The sequence below is a fragment of the Barbus barbus genome (assembly GCF_936440315.1).
Source record: "Barbus barbus genome assembly, chromosome: 27".
Lineage (NCBI taxonomy): Eukaryota > Metazoa > Chordata > Actinopteri > Cypriniformes > Cyprinidae > Barbus > Barbus barbus.
In genome coordinates, this window is record NC_136755.1 from 8273143 (window position 1) to 8291520 (window position 18378).

Sequence of the window (18378 nt, forward strand, 5' to 3'; positions counted from 1 at the left end):
TCCAACATGAGTTTTTTTTTACGTCAGATGTGAAGCATAGGTGTCTGGATACGTGCCCAGATTGCTCCGGATCCAGGAAAACAGCAGGGACATATGTGTCAAGCCAATTCCCAGCACAGAGCACCGGAGTTGGGTGAGCTCCATACAGCACCCCCTGGGGCTCACACCTGTCCATTCAGCTCTCCCAGGGGGACAGCAGTTGGACCCGAGTGCTCTGACCCCTACGGGACTCTTTGGATTTTCAGATCTGAGAATAGCGCGTGCACAGCTAAAGATATGACGGTAGGTTATGAGCCATTCCCAGTGGGGAAACGGAGTTAGTTATCTAAACAGAATGAAGCTTGTGTATGGCGCGCTAATCTGAGGATGATGTCATTGTAAAGCGTGCAGCATATGGGAAGACATGGGAGACTGGTGGACAGTCATTATGGGTTTTTCAATGACCGACGAGGACATGTGGAGAGCAGCGTGGCTGAAGGCCAGCAGATACAGAACATACAGTAATTCACTAAAGCCAAATTAAAGAAAATACAGAAAAAAATGATCGCTTATTCTACACAATATTAACTAATAAAGATTTTTGCTAAGGTTGCTAAGGTGTTTTTAGTGGTTGTTAATGTGTTATGTAATTTTCGAAATGTAAAAGCAAATATGCAGTAATTTGCATTTCCCAGCTGCTATGTGGTTGATAGGGGGTTCTAAGTGATTGCTAATGTGTTGCTATGCAGCTGCTATGAGCTTCTTAGTGGTTGCTTGTGTGTTGTTTTGTGGTTGCTAAGTTGTTCTAAGACGTTGCTAGTCTGTTACTATGTGGTTTCTATGGTATTTTCAGAATGTATATGTAATTTGCAGTCTTTATATGAGGTTCGATACAAAAAATTATTATCAAAATTCAGTTGCTAGGTGGTTGCTAGGGTGTTCAATATAAAAGCTTTACATACATATATAAGTCTCTTGAGAATACAGTTTACTACAGTTTACTATGTGTATATTATGGAAATATGTGTATTGTATACTGTGTACAATTGCCCATTGTTTATTGTATATTGTGCAAATGTGTATATTGTGTTAAGTGTGTATATTGTTGTATATAAAAAAAACAAAAAAACAAAAAAATACAAACAAACTGCACTGTTCAACAACCTGTCTGCACTCCTCACTCACAATGTTTTTTATTTCCTGCTATTTGCACATTCCTGATATTTGCACATTCCCTTGCACATTTCTACCTCCGGATGCCGTGAAGGTCATTGGCCATACATATGCTACTTACATACCTCTCTTTATAATGCACCTTCTGTTTATATTTCCTTGCAACCTAAATCGTATGTGCAGTCATTTGCACTGAGCTAGTCTCTCCCCATCTACCTCATAACTTGCACTATATGTCATAAAACAATGTATATACACATTTTTTTTATATCTATTTATAAACCTGTTATTTGCACTTCTGGTTAGATGCTAACTGCATTTCATTGGCTCTGTACTTGTACTCTGCACAGTGACAATAAAGTTGAATCTAATCTAATCTAAATCTAATATATGTTGTTTATGTATATTGTAATTTTTTCATATCTTGTTGCTTGTACTGCCATGGCACAGAGTCTTGTACCAAAGAATTTCACCATCGGTACACTTGTGTACATGATGTGTGACAATAAAGAGATTTGATTTGATTTGATTTTGTTCTGTGTGGTTGCTTACTATCTCAAGTCAAAAAAGCCCACCCAACTGTTATGATATTTCAAAGTCCCTTTAAACATCAAATTCTCCAAAACTGGTCGCCAAGATTACAATTAAATTTCATATTTGAAATCACTAATGCAATCTGACAACATAGTTTCATAAATGTTGTTTCTTTTGCTCAAATAGCATTAAAAAAATAGACCAGACAGTGCGCATGCGTGGTCCTAAACGCATGTTTCTGAACGCTGACTGTTTCTATAGCAACCGGGACTTCTAACGGCAGCTGCAGTGACGCACTGACTTTACCGATTAGCGATTGGCTCTATTATTCAGAAGGCGGGGCTTCCTTCAATAGAGCGGCCATATTGAGCGTTGCATTTTTCCATTCAAAACTATAAGAGTGACACATCTTGGGTTTTCTATAGTCTTTGGATATAAGTCTCTACAATATTCTGATCTCTAGATAAGGCTTATGCTCCTATAGAAGCCCGGTTCTGCAACAGTTTATATAGCACACTTCTGAGAAAAGTCCACTGCAAAATAAAAACTCAGAATTTTGACTTTTTTATCACAATCAGTGGGGATTTCTTTAAGACTGCAAGGGAAGCTCGGCTTCCCCTATAATGTCAAAAAATTTATGGTCAAATATGTACTAATGTGTTAAAATTTTATTGACTAAAATGCGTTAGAATACGTTCATCTCAAAGACGAGTTCGTTCAGAATCAGCTACATATAGCAGGTCGGCTGACTAGATTTCTTTCTCATACATTCCCGTAGCGTCACAGTGTATTTCCCTGTTGAAGCCTAGCATCCATTGACTTCAATGGGGCTGCTTTGAACAGTTTTTTTCAGTGCTTCGAAACTAGATGGTCATTGGATAAATGCTGCGATTATGTCACGCCCCCGGACGCTCAGCATCTCTGGGGGTGAATGGAGGAGTGGGCTGGCCTGGACTCCGGGCTTCTGCGTGATGATTGGAGGGTCTGTCGAAAGACTGCTTCTCCTTTTGATTGACAGCGATTTTGTAGTATAAAAAGTCGCTGACGCTGAAGCTATTCAAGCTCAGTCCCATAGTCCCGGATTTTGCAAGTATAGTCGAAAGACAAACAACATTTTTTACTACTGTTAGTTTATATCTCACAATTCCAGTTTATAAGTTTATTTGCACATATATAATACAAACTTGCAATTCTGACTCAGAATTCTCTCAGAATCGTGAGTTCCCAATTCTGACTTTATATGAGTTTATATCTTGCAATTCTGACTTTATAAAGTCATTTAATTATGAGATTAAATGTTGCAATTACTTTTTTTATTTTTTATTCAGTGGCGGAAATGAGCTTCCATATGTTCAATATGTTCCTCCTTCAGGCAAAAAAACAAAAACATTCAAGATACCATTCAAGTCCACAGCACAAATGTGGCACAGTCTGAGCCTAGCCACGGGACACAAACTGAGCAATTCTTATAATTAGGAATCAGAAAATAAAGATTATTCAGGCCCACTCACCAGGTTAGAGGCCCCTCGCACCGTCTCCGGATTGAGCATGACAATCTCAGTGGTCACATGACCCTCCACAGCTTCTGTCATCTGCTCCACAGTGCAGTTGATGGATGGATCTTTGATCTTGAACCAGTTGTCAGCATACCAGCCAATCAGAAACCACACATACTTTTTCCCATACAGCTTCTCCTTATAGACCTGCAGTTGGGTTGTTTGAAACAGGTCGGGTTAGGGAACGACTTGAGCCAAGATTGAAAAATGAACAGAAACACCATGTTTCCCCTTTGACATTGACTAAGATTAATAATGCTCAGCTGGATGGTTGATTACCGACCTCACAAAACACTTTCCTGGCTTCCGTTTCATAAAACAGGCCCACAATGATGCGAGCATCTTGCCGCTGTAGGAGCAGAGCGAGAATTGAGAATTAGAACAAAGCAATGAATGCAACAATTTGCAAAAGTCAGTGAATTAGCATCAGAGGGAGGTTTGAGAGTGCTACTATGCATAATGCTGCAGTAATTTTGGTTTGGACAAGCAGTCCAATCAGTGCTACTTTCCCCTCTCAGAAGTGTGCTATATTCCAGGTTACCATGGTTCCTCTGGTGGTACTCTATTAATCTTGTGCACCAAAACTAGGGCGGCACACAAGGCCGGCCTTTGCTAAACAAGCAGCCAGGGGCCCAGCCGTCACTGAAGAGAGCAGGATGGGGGAGGCGAGAGGACTGGGGGGAAACAGATCATCTGACCTGTGTTCCAATTAAAATGATTCTCCTCAAGAATGAGATCAGATCCCCACAATGTTGTATTTTACTCCCGGGCTTCAATGATGTCCTTTAGCGTGACAGACCCAGAGATAGCAATAAAGGTGTTTGTGTCTGTTTTTTGGGGAATCTTCAAGGCACCAAAAACCAAAATAAATACATAAATAAATATTTTGCTTAAAGAAAATCCATTTTTGTACTGTGACATTATATTCACTACAGTTTCCTAAACACATTTCCCCCAAATCTTCATTACCAGGGACTACAGCTGCAATTTAGGGTATAAGGTACAAATCTCGCTATTAAAAAACCATTATGACTTTTGCGTCAATAAACTCCTAATTTGCTGCTTATTAATAGTTAGTAAGGTAGTTGTTAAGCGTAGTTATTGGGTAGGTTTAGGGATGTAGAATATGGTCATGCAGAATATGTGCTTTATAAATACTAATACACAGACAATATGTTAATAATAGGCATTATAATAAGTAACTAGTTAGTAGACAGTTTCAACGGCAACAACTTAAACGTTACTGCGCATGCGTGCTTTTGTGGCCCTAACTTAACTTCCACAGAGAATAACAACAGCTAAGTCCCTCTCGAGTAGAGTTATTTTTGATAACAAGCAAAATATGTTTGCTGCGTACATCAGATGGACTTACTGTGAAAATGCAAATTCCTTCTCTGCCAGCAGGAGGTGCTTTAAAGCGGGAGAAATAAGAGGTTTCCCCGGTAACGGCTGTACACAAATGCTGCTTTATCGGGCATATATGAAGTCCCTTTCAAGGACTTTTGTATTTCTATAGTCTTTCGCATATAAGATGCAAGATTAAATGAAAATGACATAGACAGACATAGTCTTCCTTCAGAAATACAGTGATATAAAAACACCCGCACATCATTTTGATTTTAAAATGTGTAGTGCGTGCTCATGTTTATTCAACGAAGCCTTTTGTAAAATCAGTCAGTTTTGATATCGTGGCGGGTCGCCACAAATAAATAAATGTATGGGAAACACATCCCACAGCACAACCACCTGAGCCCAACTTCATTACTCATCACTTTAACTTTAACTGTGTTTGTAGTCAGCGTCACTAGCCAGACGACAAACAAACACAGACCGGAAGTGAACTTCGGGCCAGGCCCGTGCGCCCAGTGAAATAGTGAGAATTGGTCCCTAAACTAAAGTGTTACCCAATTTTTGACTAAGGGCCAGTTTTACTAACAGTTTGCACCAGTCTTTTGGCGTTAAAATAGTACTGTCAGGTTTTACTAAAGATGCGCAGTGACGAATTAGCGCTGAGCTTATTGAATATGCATTTGTAGGAGTTACCCTTTCAGAACCAAAATTTATGGGAGGAGAGTATTCAAATGAATCACGCAACGCGTTTTACTAACATTTGCGCTAAACAAATTACTGCCATTATTGTTGCTAGAGGAGGCACCGCAGAGAACAGAGAGTGCGTTATAGAAGGGAGATGGTTTTTCCTCACGTTTTAATTGATTTGTAATGCCAGATCATCACATTATCCGAACATATAGTATATGCCAGACCATGTTATATTTAATTTGCGTCAGGAAATAAAAGACGACTTGGAACCCTCAATTAGGAGTCACGCAATACCAGGTCTATCAAAACATCTGGCAAACCTTCATTTTTTGTCCTCTGGTTCTTTTTAACGTACTGTGGCTTCTTTATTTCTTTATTCTTTATTTGCGACTACGCTAATTTGCGCTGCGCTTGGTAATTGCGTTGGTTGATATGTAAATGAAATGTTGCGTCTGTGTTCTTTAATTTGCGCATTGTTAGTAAATCACCCACAGAAATTTCCCCTCCCATCAGCGCCGTTTTGGAATTGTGCTCTCGTGCTAATTTGCCCTGCTTAGTAAAACTAGCCCTAAGACTGTTAAATAAATAAATAAATACATTGAATTGTCCCTGTACAAAAAAACAAACAAACAAAAAAAACATATAATATAAAAATATTAAAAATTAGTTTTTGTGAGATTGCATCTAGTATGAAACAAGTTTAATTCAATGACAAGAGGCTCTACTGAAGACAGTAGGGAAGGTTTGATGTTGATTCAATTCAGTTCAATAACAGTATCAATGCTGCAATATTCAATTAAAACAAAATAACAAATTCAATTCAGATATGAAGCAGAAGACAACAGTGTCAACATTTGTTCTCATCCAGCAGTCTAAGTGCCCTCAAACTGATGATATTACTGAATATTAAGTGTCTTTCAGACACACTATTTGTATTTGGCATCTATTTGAGAATCGTGAGATGCTGTTGAGAACGGTGCTATTCTGATTTCTCTAACGCGGCACTGACAGCAACACCTGTACATCACCATGCCAGCGAGGTCATAAATGAAATGAGTGAAAGTGAAAGCACCTTGAGGTTCTTGACGGCCACAGCAGGGTCCGTGAGGAAACTTTGCCTCACGCTGATCTCAATGCCTGCCTCCTTCACCCTCTGCTCTAGATCATCCAGAGTCTGAGAGAAAGAGAGAGAGAGAGAGAGAGAGAGAGAGATTAAAGGAGAACAGAGAAATAGAGGGAGGCAAACTAAAGAGCATGGAGACATCGGCAGATAGACGGGAGGTGATGTCGGGTAGGAAAGGAATATTATTGCGGCAGAAAGGCAGAGATAAGACAGGCATGGAGAACGAAAATGAGGGAAGAAAGACAATTAGAAAGAGACTGGCAGATTTAATTTCTTTTGCTGGGACTTGTTTACTGTTTACCATCCTGCGTGTACCAATAAAACAAGCATGTCAATTTTAAAACCTGTATAACCTCAGGCTGCAGGGAGCAGGAGGAAACAAAGGAACAGAGCCAAGCTTACATCAGCTACAGCCCACAATCCCAGATCCCAGATGTTGTCTTGTACAGCACACGGATACATTTCACCTACAAAGCACACAAAACAACATGCTATACCCTGAAGTAAAGCATGTGCTTCTCAAACCCTCAGTTACGTAAAACACAGCCTGAGTTTCACGATTCAGATATCTGGCATCAGGCACTCAGTGCATAGTGTTTTACAAGGACTGTGTGTGTCCACACTAGAAGAAAAAATGCTGTGTGTAATGCAATACAATCTAGCCAAGATGTTCACCTAAATCAAAATAGATCCTTTCTCGTAAAACAAAAAAAAATACTATTATCAAAAAGTAGCTAAAAGTAGGGTGGGTTTTAGATGGGTTTCAATTTGATTCATAAAGTGTTTTTTGCTCATTCAGAATGATTTAATTTGCTTAGATACACCATTTCATTGATCTGAATCAATCACAAAAATATTTGGTTCATTTAACAACCATTAAATTCTGTATTTGTTTATATGCATGTATAAGATTCTTTAAAGACCCTCTGTGATCTTTAAAAAATTTAGTTTCTTGTTCAAACAGTGTAGCAGGTCCGAGCTGATGTGACTACATGGAGGCGGGGATTTGCATGTTCATATTTATTCGCCTATACTAAATGAGGAAAGCATGTAGAGTTTCATTGAAGCCATTTAAAGGCACGAATAAACTATTTTAACTAGAAAATGTTTATATACAGTGCCCTACAAAAGTATTGGAACAGTAAAGACAAAATTGCTCTGTTGGCTGTGGAGTCAAGACATTTACAAATATGATTAAAAGATGAATATGAGACAAAACTACAGAATGTCACATTTTATTATTGGGTGATTCAACACATATGTTTTACCAGCTAAGAAGTTCAGCACTTTTAGAGCTTCATCCCTCTATCTGATGTGAGCATAAGTATTGGAACAGTTGCCTCACAGGTCTTTCTAAGTGATCAGCTGTGTCCTGTTGCATTAATTCTTCAGATATTAAAAGCAGGGAATGTGTTGTATCAGTTCTATCCATTAATTCTGTATTCTGAATCTTGCATTCGATGATGACACACGAACTAGGATGAAGATGAGGGAGCTGACTCTGAGAAAAAAGCAAGCCATTTGGATGCTAAAAGAAAAGAGGAAGTCAATTAAAGCTCTAGCAAAAACAAAGGGCATGGAGAAATCAAGAGTTTGGAAACCACCAGCGACACCAGCAACCAACAATTACCTGATCGGCTGAGAAAACAACAGTAGTTGATGACAGACAACTCATAAAAGCTGTGAAAATGAATCCTAAAAGACGTGTCTGTAAAATCACCAACAACTTCCAGAAAGCTGGGGTGATGCTCTGGCTATCTACTGTCCTCAGGAGACTTTGACACAGAATTACAGATGCTACACAGCAAGATGCAAACCTCTGACCAGCACCAAAAATAGAAAGGCAAGATTAGAGTTTGCAAAAAAGCACAAAGGTGAGCCAGAAGAGTTTTGGAACTGTGTTTATGGACCGATGAGACAAAGATGAACCTTTATCTAAGTGATGGGAAAGCATAAATGTGGAGAAAAAAAGGGAACTGCAATGATCCCAAGCACACAGCCTCATCTGTAAAGCATGGTGGAGGTGGTGTCATGGCAGGGGCATGCATGGCTGCCTCTGGAACAGGCCCCTCTCAACTTTACTGATGACTTAATGTATGATGACAGTAGCAGAATGAATTTGAAAGGGTACAAAACCATCTTGCCTACCAATATTCAAGAAAATGCCACCGGATTCATTGGGAAGTGCTTCATATTGCATCAGGACAATGACCCAAAACACCCTGCCAGTTCAGTCAAGGAATTTATAAGAGCAAAGAAATGGAAAGTCTTAGATTGGCCAAGTCAATCTCCAGATTTAAATCTTTCACCAGCTGAAGAGGAGAGTAAAGGCAGAAACTCCCCAAAACAAGCAACAATTGGAATTGGCTGCATTAAAGGCTGGGAAAAGTATTTCAAAGGATGAGACCAAGAGTCTGGTGATGTCTATGGGTCACAGACTCACTGCTGTGATTGTGTGCAAGGGATCTGCAACTAAATAATAGCTTTTAATCTTTTATACCTGTTCAACTGTCCTTATGCTCACATCAATGAGTGGGATGAACTCTAAAAGTGTTGTTGTTTTTATTTGGGGAAACATGTATGTGTTGAAGCGGCTAATAATAAAATGTGACATTCTGTAGTTTTGTCTCATATTCATCTTTTAATCATATTTGCAAATGTCTTGACTCCACAGCCAACAGAGCAATTTTGTCTTTACTGTTCCAATACTTATGGAGGGCACTGTGTGTTATTTATGTTTAAAAAATGTATTTTGATTATCAAAGATGAGTTTTAAGGGGTAAAATTTGTAAGTCATTACATCATTACCTCATCTGTAAGTAACTTTGGATAAAAGCAACTTCTAACCCTAGTGAAAAATAAATATAGTAAAAACGTTTGAAATACATTTATTTAATGTTAAGTATACTAAAAATACATTGACATATTTATGTACTTAATAAAAATACCCTGCAACTGTACTTTTGGTGTACTAAACTATATACTTAAAGTCTGGTAATTTTGTACTTAATGCACTTTAATTGTGCGGAAGTAGCACAACTAAAGATATACTGAAGTATATTTGATTGTGCTAAAGTGGAATTATTGCAAGTATACTTCAGGTATACTTTAAATATTGTGCATTTAATGACCAATATTAGTCAGAAATCATGCAATCCTTATCAATAGTAACAATAAAACACATTCTATGCTTAATATTTGAAAAATTGTTCATTGTGCGCACAAGTAGTAATCTAAATAAAGTTTAATTATAATTTTTATATCAGTAAGTCTCGAGCGATATGTCAGTAAATACGTTAAAATATTTAAACTAAGTATGAAATAAATATATTACTATGGAAATGATTAAATATAAATGGCTCAATGCCACATACTGTATAATTATAAAAACAGAAGCAATATCAACTAGATGACTTTAAACTTAAATGTTTTCTGCACAAAAAGACACAAACGGAACAATGATACAAGTAAAATGTTTTAACTTATAGAAAATAATGCAGATGTTTTCATGCAAAGAAAGCATTTTATTTCAGTTGAGGTCATGTAAATAAGGTGGCAGCTGTGAAATCCGATCAGAAGCCTTGAAAATCTGTTTGGAAAAAGTTTCAGGAAGTTATGGATGAAACAGAGAGCGAATGCACTCATAAAATAACGTGCTAATTTTACATATTGTACTGTACTACTTTAATACATTATGATTCATAAAACTGTTTTAGCATTTTAAATTGATTACTGGCCAACTAAAACAAATCAAGATTTAAAAGTCATATTTTAGGTCAAGGTCGATGCAAATGGATTTTGCAATAAGAGACGGGGTGAATTGTTTCCAAAGAAGAAAATGTTTTCATAATGTTACATCAAAATGTAATAATCCAGCTCTGAAACAATTTTCTTTTTTACTGACATCATAAAGGCTACTTATTTTTTCAACCACACTTCTAAGTGCAAAATGCCGAAATGACATAATCCAGTTAATTTGCACTGGATGAAATCAAGTCCTGCCCTACATTTTGTCCTCAATGAATACACTGGCTCACTTGGAAATACACTTACATTTCTAATTAGTTACATTATAGAAGTGAATTGGGTTTTGAATGTCAGTTCATGCTAATAACACTTTTCATAACTATGCTGAGCAGGACTTTGGACCAATGGCATTTGAGAGTGGGCGGGGCTACCCAGCACAAGGTACAATAACCATGTAACCAACACAAGATTCAAATGATAATGAATCTCTACTGGGTGTGCAAAAGTCTGCAGGCTTTTCATTGCATGATTATTGCTTTTAAAACATCTGTACATGTAAACAGCTCACTCACAGAGGTGAAGACTTCGGTGGTCTGCTGGATTGTGGCAATTTTGGTCCACTTCCACTTCTGGAAGAGCTGCACGCGGGTGGGGTTGTGTAATGTGGCTGAGGGATGCGTGCGGAAGAAGGTGGGGAAACGCTGACGGTTGGAGAGTGCTGGTGAACTGGATCCATAGGACAACTGCGAGCACATATCAATGGTCATGAGAAAAACGAGCAATAGGAATACATTCACACATCTCCACTGTTCAGACACTGAGACCTTCGGAGGAAAATTAGAAACAAGCTAGTGAAGAAAAATGTGCGATAAAATCACCCGCAGGAAAACCAGTACCCAAGGGGCTAAATTATCTCCTGCTGGGTTGATCACAGTTCACTCGCAACAGCTTTATTTAACATCTGAGAATGTAGTGTGTGAGACAAGCGTACAAAGCTGTGATAAAAAGTTAAAATCCAAAACACAGGTGTAAAATGAAAGAAAATAGAGGTTTACATTTCAACATTTTCTGTTCTGGGTTAATCAGGCAGTCAAATAAGATGACAGCAGAGGGTTTTTTAGCTATTTTGCCAATAACTCAAAGTCATTCCCAGATGCGGTGAGATGTCGTTGAGTGACAGGTCTGCTGAGGGGGTGGAAAAAGGGAGGGTTTCAAGGCCAGCGGGGGGATATATAGGTCAAAATTCATATGTGAAGAGAAAAAGCTCTCAACAGATACAAAAATAGAGCAGGGCATGAAAAATAAAGAGACTGATTTTCAAAAAAAAAAAAAGAAGTAAGATGAGGCAGTGGGAGTGCACTTCAAAGATGAGCCAAAAGTGAAATAAAATGACATAAATATCTGATCCAAAATGTCTGGAAGCCATTTCACTGATTTCGGGTATGCAATGGGAAATGGGAATGCATTTGGGAAGCTCATCTTCACTGTGATATAACGTTTTCAGTGATGAGACCTGTTGGAGAGTTCGGTTTGGGATGTACTGAATTATACAGAAGCCATAAAAACCAAATGTCAGTGACTACAGTTATGTTCACCTCCTTTAATATTTTTTTTAATCTGTCCCTAGTAAAAAAAACAAAAAACATTTAAAATACATTTAATTGATGTATGATCTTTGAATAATATAGGTCTTTAAATGCAAGATATTATATTATAGTATACTTGCAATAGTTAGTTGCAAAATTAGTTGTTCCAAATTCCAAAAGTACAATTGCAGGGTATTTTTATTGAGTACATAAATATGTAAATGTATTTATAGTATTCTTAGCATGAAATAAATGTATTTCTAATACATTTTAGTATATTTATTTTTCATTAGGGGTTTAATTTTGCATGATTAACCATAAACACGTAATATGATTTGTTTTAAAGTAATGTAATTAATCCTGCCCTCTGATGAGTACATACAATTCAGTGTTAATTTTGTTGACGAAGACGACGACGAAAAATATTCGTCAACGAACCTTTTTTCTGTGACTAAGACGAGACGTTGACGAGCTAAAACTAATATCTGATGATAAAAACTATGACGAAATTTATGCGCGTCTTCATTAACAAGACGGGACGGGACTAAAATGTTATTTGAGGACTACCGGACATTCAAAATACATCATATAGGCTAAATTAACTGTCTTGTCTTTCAAAATGTGCGTCTCTGTCATTGGAAAAGGGGCGTTTGCATGGCAGCCGCAGTGGACAGATAGGCTACCAAAACGCGAACTAGCGATCTGAAACAATGGCCTCAGCACCCGAGGGGTTAAGGAGTGGGTGACCAGACGTCCCGTTTTTCCCGGGAGTCACAATTAATTGTCGATTAACTTAAAGTCAGTGAAGGTGCGATAGGCGGAAACGCCCTGATAGAAGTGCTCTCTCGCGGCACGCTCCACTTCTTCAGTTCTCATACAGCGCGCGATCAGTTCTCAGCGCTCAAATACACACACAGCAGTCGAAATGTCTCTCATGTAGAGTATCTCACGGAAATACAGTCCGTTATGGTTTAAGTGATCTTAAACAGGTGGGTGAAAACTGAATGTATGTCAGTAGGCTATTACATGCATACCTTCCGTCTTAAATGGACAGCATTCCTAATTATCTGTCATAAATGTTAACCAACAAAAGATGTTAAATAAATGTATACTTGTTAAGTAAACCTACTGTATCTGAAAAATTTGTTTAATTTATATCTCTACCAAAAAATGAAAATTTATTCCGGTTTTTCCAAATTCAATCCTTGATTCAAATTTCTCATAACTAAGCTTAATTGATTTGGTCTAAAGAGAGAAGAATTGATGACTATTTTTGTTAGAATACTACATATAAAATAGCTACCAAAATAAATGTTGGTAACTGCAGTTTGACTAAAAGTAATGACTAAAAGTTGACAAAAATGCAATGACTTTTCGTCGACTAAAACTAGACTAAAACTATGAAAGACTCAAATTACTAAAATGTGACTAAGACTATTAAGCATTTTCGTCTCAAGATAAAGACTAAGACTAAATCAAAAATGCCTGCCAAAATTAACACTGATACAATTCATACACATCCTGTCTGATTGACCTCTTTAACACAGACAGACTGACAAACTCAACTTATTGAATCACTGTGGACCTTAAATCAGTGATTGGCTTATGTTCAATAATATGAAATAAAAAAAACAATAAATTAACTTGTTAATGTTTTCATCTTCCACAATAATGCATTTTTTCAAGAAAAAAAAAAAAATCTTACTGACCCAAAACTTTTGAACAGTAGTGTATATTCTCAGGTCTATTTTTATGCATTTATGCGTGCATTCACATACTCTCTAACAGTTTCAATAATGAGGAAACACATATTCTAAATAAAAAGAAAGTATGAAACTCGCTTTTCCCAAAATTATCAGAAGTGAGACAACTTTCTGGTTGCAAACTGAGGTGTTAATTTCATAACTGTATTTTCTCTACATCCTTACAGCAAACAATCCCTGTACAAATCTGTGCATTCACATCCTTTTATACTCATCTTTTGGGATTAAACCTATAACTTGAACCCTGATATTTAACTGCTAGGCTGAATCACCTCATTTCTACAGTAATTACATGCATTGTAACAATGTCAAGTAAAATTGTTTTTTCTCAACATCCTTGCATCGATATCTCATCTGTAAACATTCAAAGCGAATGAGATCTGATGAAGAGGAGAACGCACCACTATGAGGTTCCACATGCGCGCGGCTTCGGCCACCAGTGTGGACACAGAGCTGCAGCCTGGCATCAGGACGATCTTTATAGGCTCCGTGTACAGCAGGTCATACAGCAGCTTCGTGGCCTCACCAGGATCACACTGAAAGCAGAGAGAAAAACACTTTTGAATATATAATCTATATTCAGATTTGAAGCACAGCTGTCACTATTCATGAGGTATCCTGTCACTCCATGCTCAAAACTGCATACTTCAACAAAAAAAGCACACATTTCACACTGTATATACATTCGCCACTTCACTATAAGGAACGCCATAGGAAGAGAGACTTCATTTCATACTGAATCACATAAGTAGAGATAAATATGCATGGGAAAGCAGAACAGAAAGGAGCAGAGACAGATAAAGCAGTAAATACATACAGAGGACAGCTGGAGTCCTCCAAGGACACATGCATTTACTCATATATATATATACACCAAAAAACAATGTTTGTTTGCTAGACATGTACTCTCATCAGTCTTTAACCCGACGCTGACAATCAGCATATTTTTTTTTTCCTCCATTTGTCTTAAAATAACTGTCAATGAGAAATCAATATCTCATTTAAATGATAATAGTGGGTTAAAGCCACAATTGATCTTGTGTTGAGAGTTGCAGCCAGTAGCCTTGAGCACAGCCAGCATTTCTAATGCTGGGCTTTTGTTGCGTTTCTGTTATTTTAGGAACAAAGAAAAGCTTAAACAGGGGCAAAACCTAAAAAGAATAAAAAACAAACATGAAATTAAAATGATTCAAGGTTTGATTGGTGCAATCACGTAAATTCAATTGGCAGAACCCTGTGGCGGCTGAGTGCTCTTTACTTACTGGCGTCTAATCTTGCTTCCTTATCCTGACACATCTCTATTTATGTCGCTCCCGATGCTTTTAATTTCTTCTAAATATCCTGCTAAATTACTCCAATTATTTCAATCGCAACAAAAGAAGCATTTTATTGCGAAACTGCTTTTCTTTTCAGAATTACAATGATTTCCTGTGAAAAGCATGAAATTATTGTGACACTCCACACAGTTATGGGAGAGAGTTTCTTCAGCTGTCTCTATTGTGGACACATGCCTACACATTCTTTTTAATAAAGTAAATAATATGAGCAAGATTGTACACAATGCGTTCAGGCACACGGTATGTCCTCCAGAGTCTTGAGCAGACTCTCTCCAGACTCCCTGGAGGTCGTCAGCAGAATCATATCCCCAGAACGGAGACTTTGTTTGGGCTCTAAATCTCCTCCCTGTCCTGACTTTCCAACCCTGAGGGAAGCCATGCGTGAGCTTCACTCTTTTAAAGCACCTGGGTCCCACCGAATCAAAACAACTACAAAAACTGAATTCTAATTTTTTTGAAAACACAGAATGCAGATTATCCTGAAGATAGGAGGAACATTTCTTTATTTGATGACTGATTTACCACTCATGTAAGGTTCTAACTACACAGAAAAATACACATTTTTAAAATACTATTTGTTACTAGAAAACTATTTTGTGATCTTTAAATTACACTACTTATAATTTATCAACTAATTACTCAAAAGTGGCAGTAAAGACATTTATAACATTACAAAAGGTTTCAATTTCAAATAAATGCTGTTCTTTTAAACTTTATATTCATCAAAGAATCCTGAAAAATGCACCAGTTCCTGCAAAAACATTGAGCAGCACAACAGTTTTCAACATTGATAATAGTTACAAAGTTACAAACCTGATGCTTTTAAACAGTAGTGCATAATTATTAATTAACATTATACAAACATCCAATTAGCAAGTGAGTCAAATGTTAACTGCTCTGATGGATTCAGCAGATTCAGTTCACTAGATTGATGCAAATGTGTATCTGATTTCATGATTCTGATTTTGACCGATTGATTAAAAGAAGTGACTTAAAAGAGTCATTTGTTTTTTTTTTAAATCGTACCACACTGACTGGTCTGTTTGTTTCTGCATGCAGTCACAGTGAAGACAACACAATGGAAAGACATTCTCGCAGCCAGCTAAAACATTTCTCTTTTCCATGGTGCTGTAGATTAGAAGCGCAACTAGTTTAATGACACACTCTTTAGCAAACTTAATTGCCTAATTAAAAGTGCATAAAACGATCAGGATACTTGGTATTTGCATAAAATTAAACAATATATTGTTTTTGCAGCTCAAACAGTAGCACAAGGTCATGGGTTTGATTGCCAGGTAATGGATGAACTAGATGTCAAGAATTTAATTCCCCTTATAATCGATTTATTTATTTTCTCTAAAAAGGACACATTTTCTGCCCAGGGTTGACAACCATACACATGCTCGCTCTCTCTCTCTCTCTCTCTCTCTCTCTCTCTCTCTCTACACTGTGGGAAAAGCGCTGATCAGCTGAAAACCTCGACAAAAAGTTGGAGTTTTGCAATCTACATTGAGATGTTCTGCTCATATTAAAGTGTCATACAGCCAGTTTGTGTTACATGGTAATTTGAACTGTTTGTTGCGTAAATCTGCCATTAAACCTTCTTAGTGTCAAACTGTAATAAATCCAAACTAGATGCATCTTGACTAGATTGTGGTTGCTAAATAAATGCACTTACGCAACCCCTGTGCCACAATACAATGTTTTGTTGTTGTGTTATTAGAAAAACTAGAATATCATTAAGAATTATTGGAGTTAATATTAGGATTTTCACTCTTTTATCTTTTGAGTTTGACCTGTTTTCATAATGTTGATGTTAAATGACAACAATCATGATAATCACTATTATAATTGTGAGCAAAATAATTGTGATTATCGGTTTAATCATTATGCAGCATGACTAAAAAAAAATATTTTAATCGACTAAAACTAGACTAAATTTCCCAGACTTTTAGGTCAACTAAAACTTGACTAAACAAAAACAGTATAGGCTGACTACATATAATAAAAACTGAAAAAGGCATGTGAGACGGGGCAAAGACAGGGCTTTTTCTTCTTTCTTACTTTTGGAGCGAAAGGGAATGCAAAAATTATATTTGTTTTTATATTTGTTGTAGTTTCTGTTCACTACTCTACAAATTTACCCAACTATGATGACTTCCACTTCTGAGAACCCTGGAAATGAGGAAAGAGTCCACTTTTAAATACTGACTCTACAGCACTGAAAACACATAGAACAAGATTTCAAAGTCTCTTCCATCATTCAAATCAGTGGACAAACAAACCCCAAAAGCACACTAACGACGCCACGGTGCCAGTGTTAAGGCCAAGTGATCTCACACCGGGGCTCAGGGGAAATCAGGCACAGGTCCAGTCCATACTAATAAGCCTGCCCCCCTCGTACCATCCCTATCGCCCCACGGAGAGCACCGTCCTCCGCTCCAATCAGAACGGACCAGATCTTTCTGTGGCTCAGGAGGGAACATTTGGGTCTGAATACCTAAAACCCCACTCAGATGAAATGTTCCTGCCCGCTTTATACCTCCTGATGACACAGCGCTTTCCTGCTCTCTAAATGTAGCTGTCCGTGGTGCTGAATCCTAATCAGACGCAGCTCTCTGCATGAGCGTGTTTCTGTGTGCATGTATTCATTCGGATCCGCAGGGGTCCCGAGTACATCCACCTACCGCTGGGGATCAGAAACGATGCTCTCAATATGTCCGAGTGCAGACGGAAGAACGGCACTTTTTACGGCTATAGTCTCACACCAGCCAGCTAATTTCTCCCATTTATCCATCTGCCTCTGTTTATGCAATAATCATAAAGGGCCCTGCTTTTTTCTCTCTTTTGTCAGAGCAATCTGTGGCCTTATGTGTTTGTTTGAACAGCAGTGGTCTTGGTAACTGTTGTCATGCCAACCTCCACCCCCAGTCTTTCCTCCTTCTCCTGTATCTTTGAAGCGGGGTTCCAATGCAGACCCGTTCCGACCAATCACGGTGAAGCTCTTAGCAACACCGAACAGTCACAAGGAATTAACTGTTTGCACTCTGTATGTTTCTGTATGTCTTTTCTGTCTAAAACTCTAGCTTGCACTTTGCATATGTGTGTGTGTGTGTGTGTGTGAGTGAGAGAGAGAGAGAGAGAGAGAGGCAGTATGCATTGGCATCTCTTGTGCGGGGGAGGAGGGACGCAGGTGGGAAAGATGGAGAAAAGTAGAGAGAGAGAGTGAAGCAAATGGAAAGATACGAACAGGGAAAGTGGAAGGTATATTGAGCTGCTATGAATAGATTTTTGCCAGCAAACCTCTGGTGACAGCATAACCAATGAATGATATGATGCTGTCAAAACATTCCTCTGTGCAGCTTTAATGAAGTCATGCTGAATCAAGTACAAATTCCCATTTAAAGAACATTATGTTCATTAGCGTCCACCAAACCCCTATTAGCATACTACAGCTGACCTAATATGCTGTAGTAAAATGTAAAGTTGCTCAGAAATCTCCTGTGAACACAAATCTTCAGCAAGCCACTGATAATGACA

General features: G+C 37.9%; 1 protein-coding gene across 1 annotated transcript in view; it reads right to left on the reverse strand.

Moving 5' to 3' along the window:
- The window catches only part of LOC306846965 (gamma-aminobutyric acid type B receptor subunit 1-like), an 81683-nt gene that overhangs the window by 37445 nt on the left and 25860 nt on the right, over positions 1 to 18378 (reverse strand). Inside the window, exons 6-10 of the mRNA XM_079380696.1 lie at positions 13903 to 14037; positions 10725 to 10895; positions 6355 to 6456; positions 3526 to 3591; positions 3198 to 3389 (exon numbers count right to left, since the gene is read on the reverse strand). Coding sequence (XP_079236822.1) covers positions 3198 to 3389; positions 3526 to 3591; positions 6355 to 6456; positions 10725 to 10895; positions 13903 to 14037 — 666 coding nt within the window. The remainder of the gene's footprint in view (positions 1 to 3197; positions 3390 to 3525; positions 3592 to 6354; positions 6457 to 10724; positions 10896 to 13902; positions 14038 to 18378) is intronic.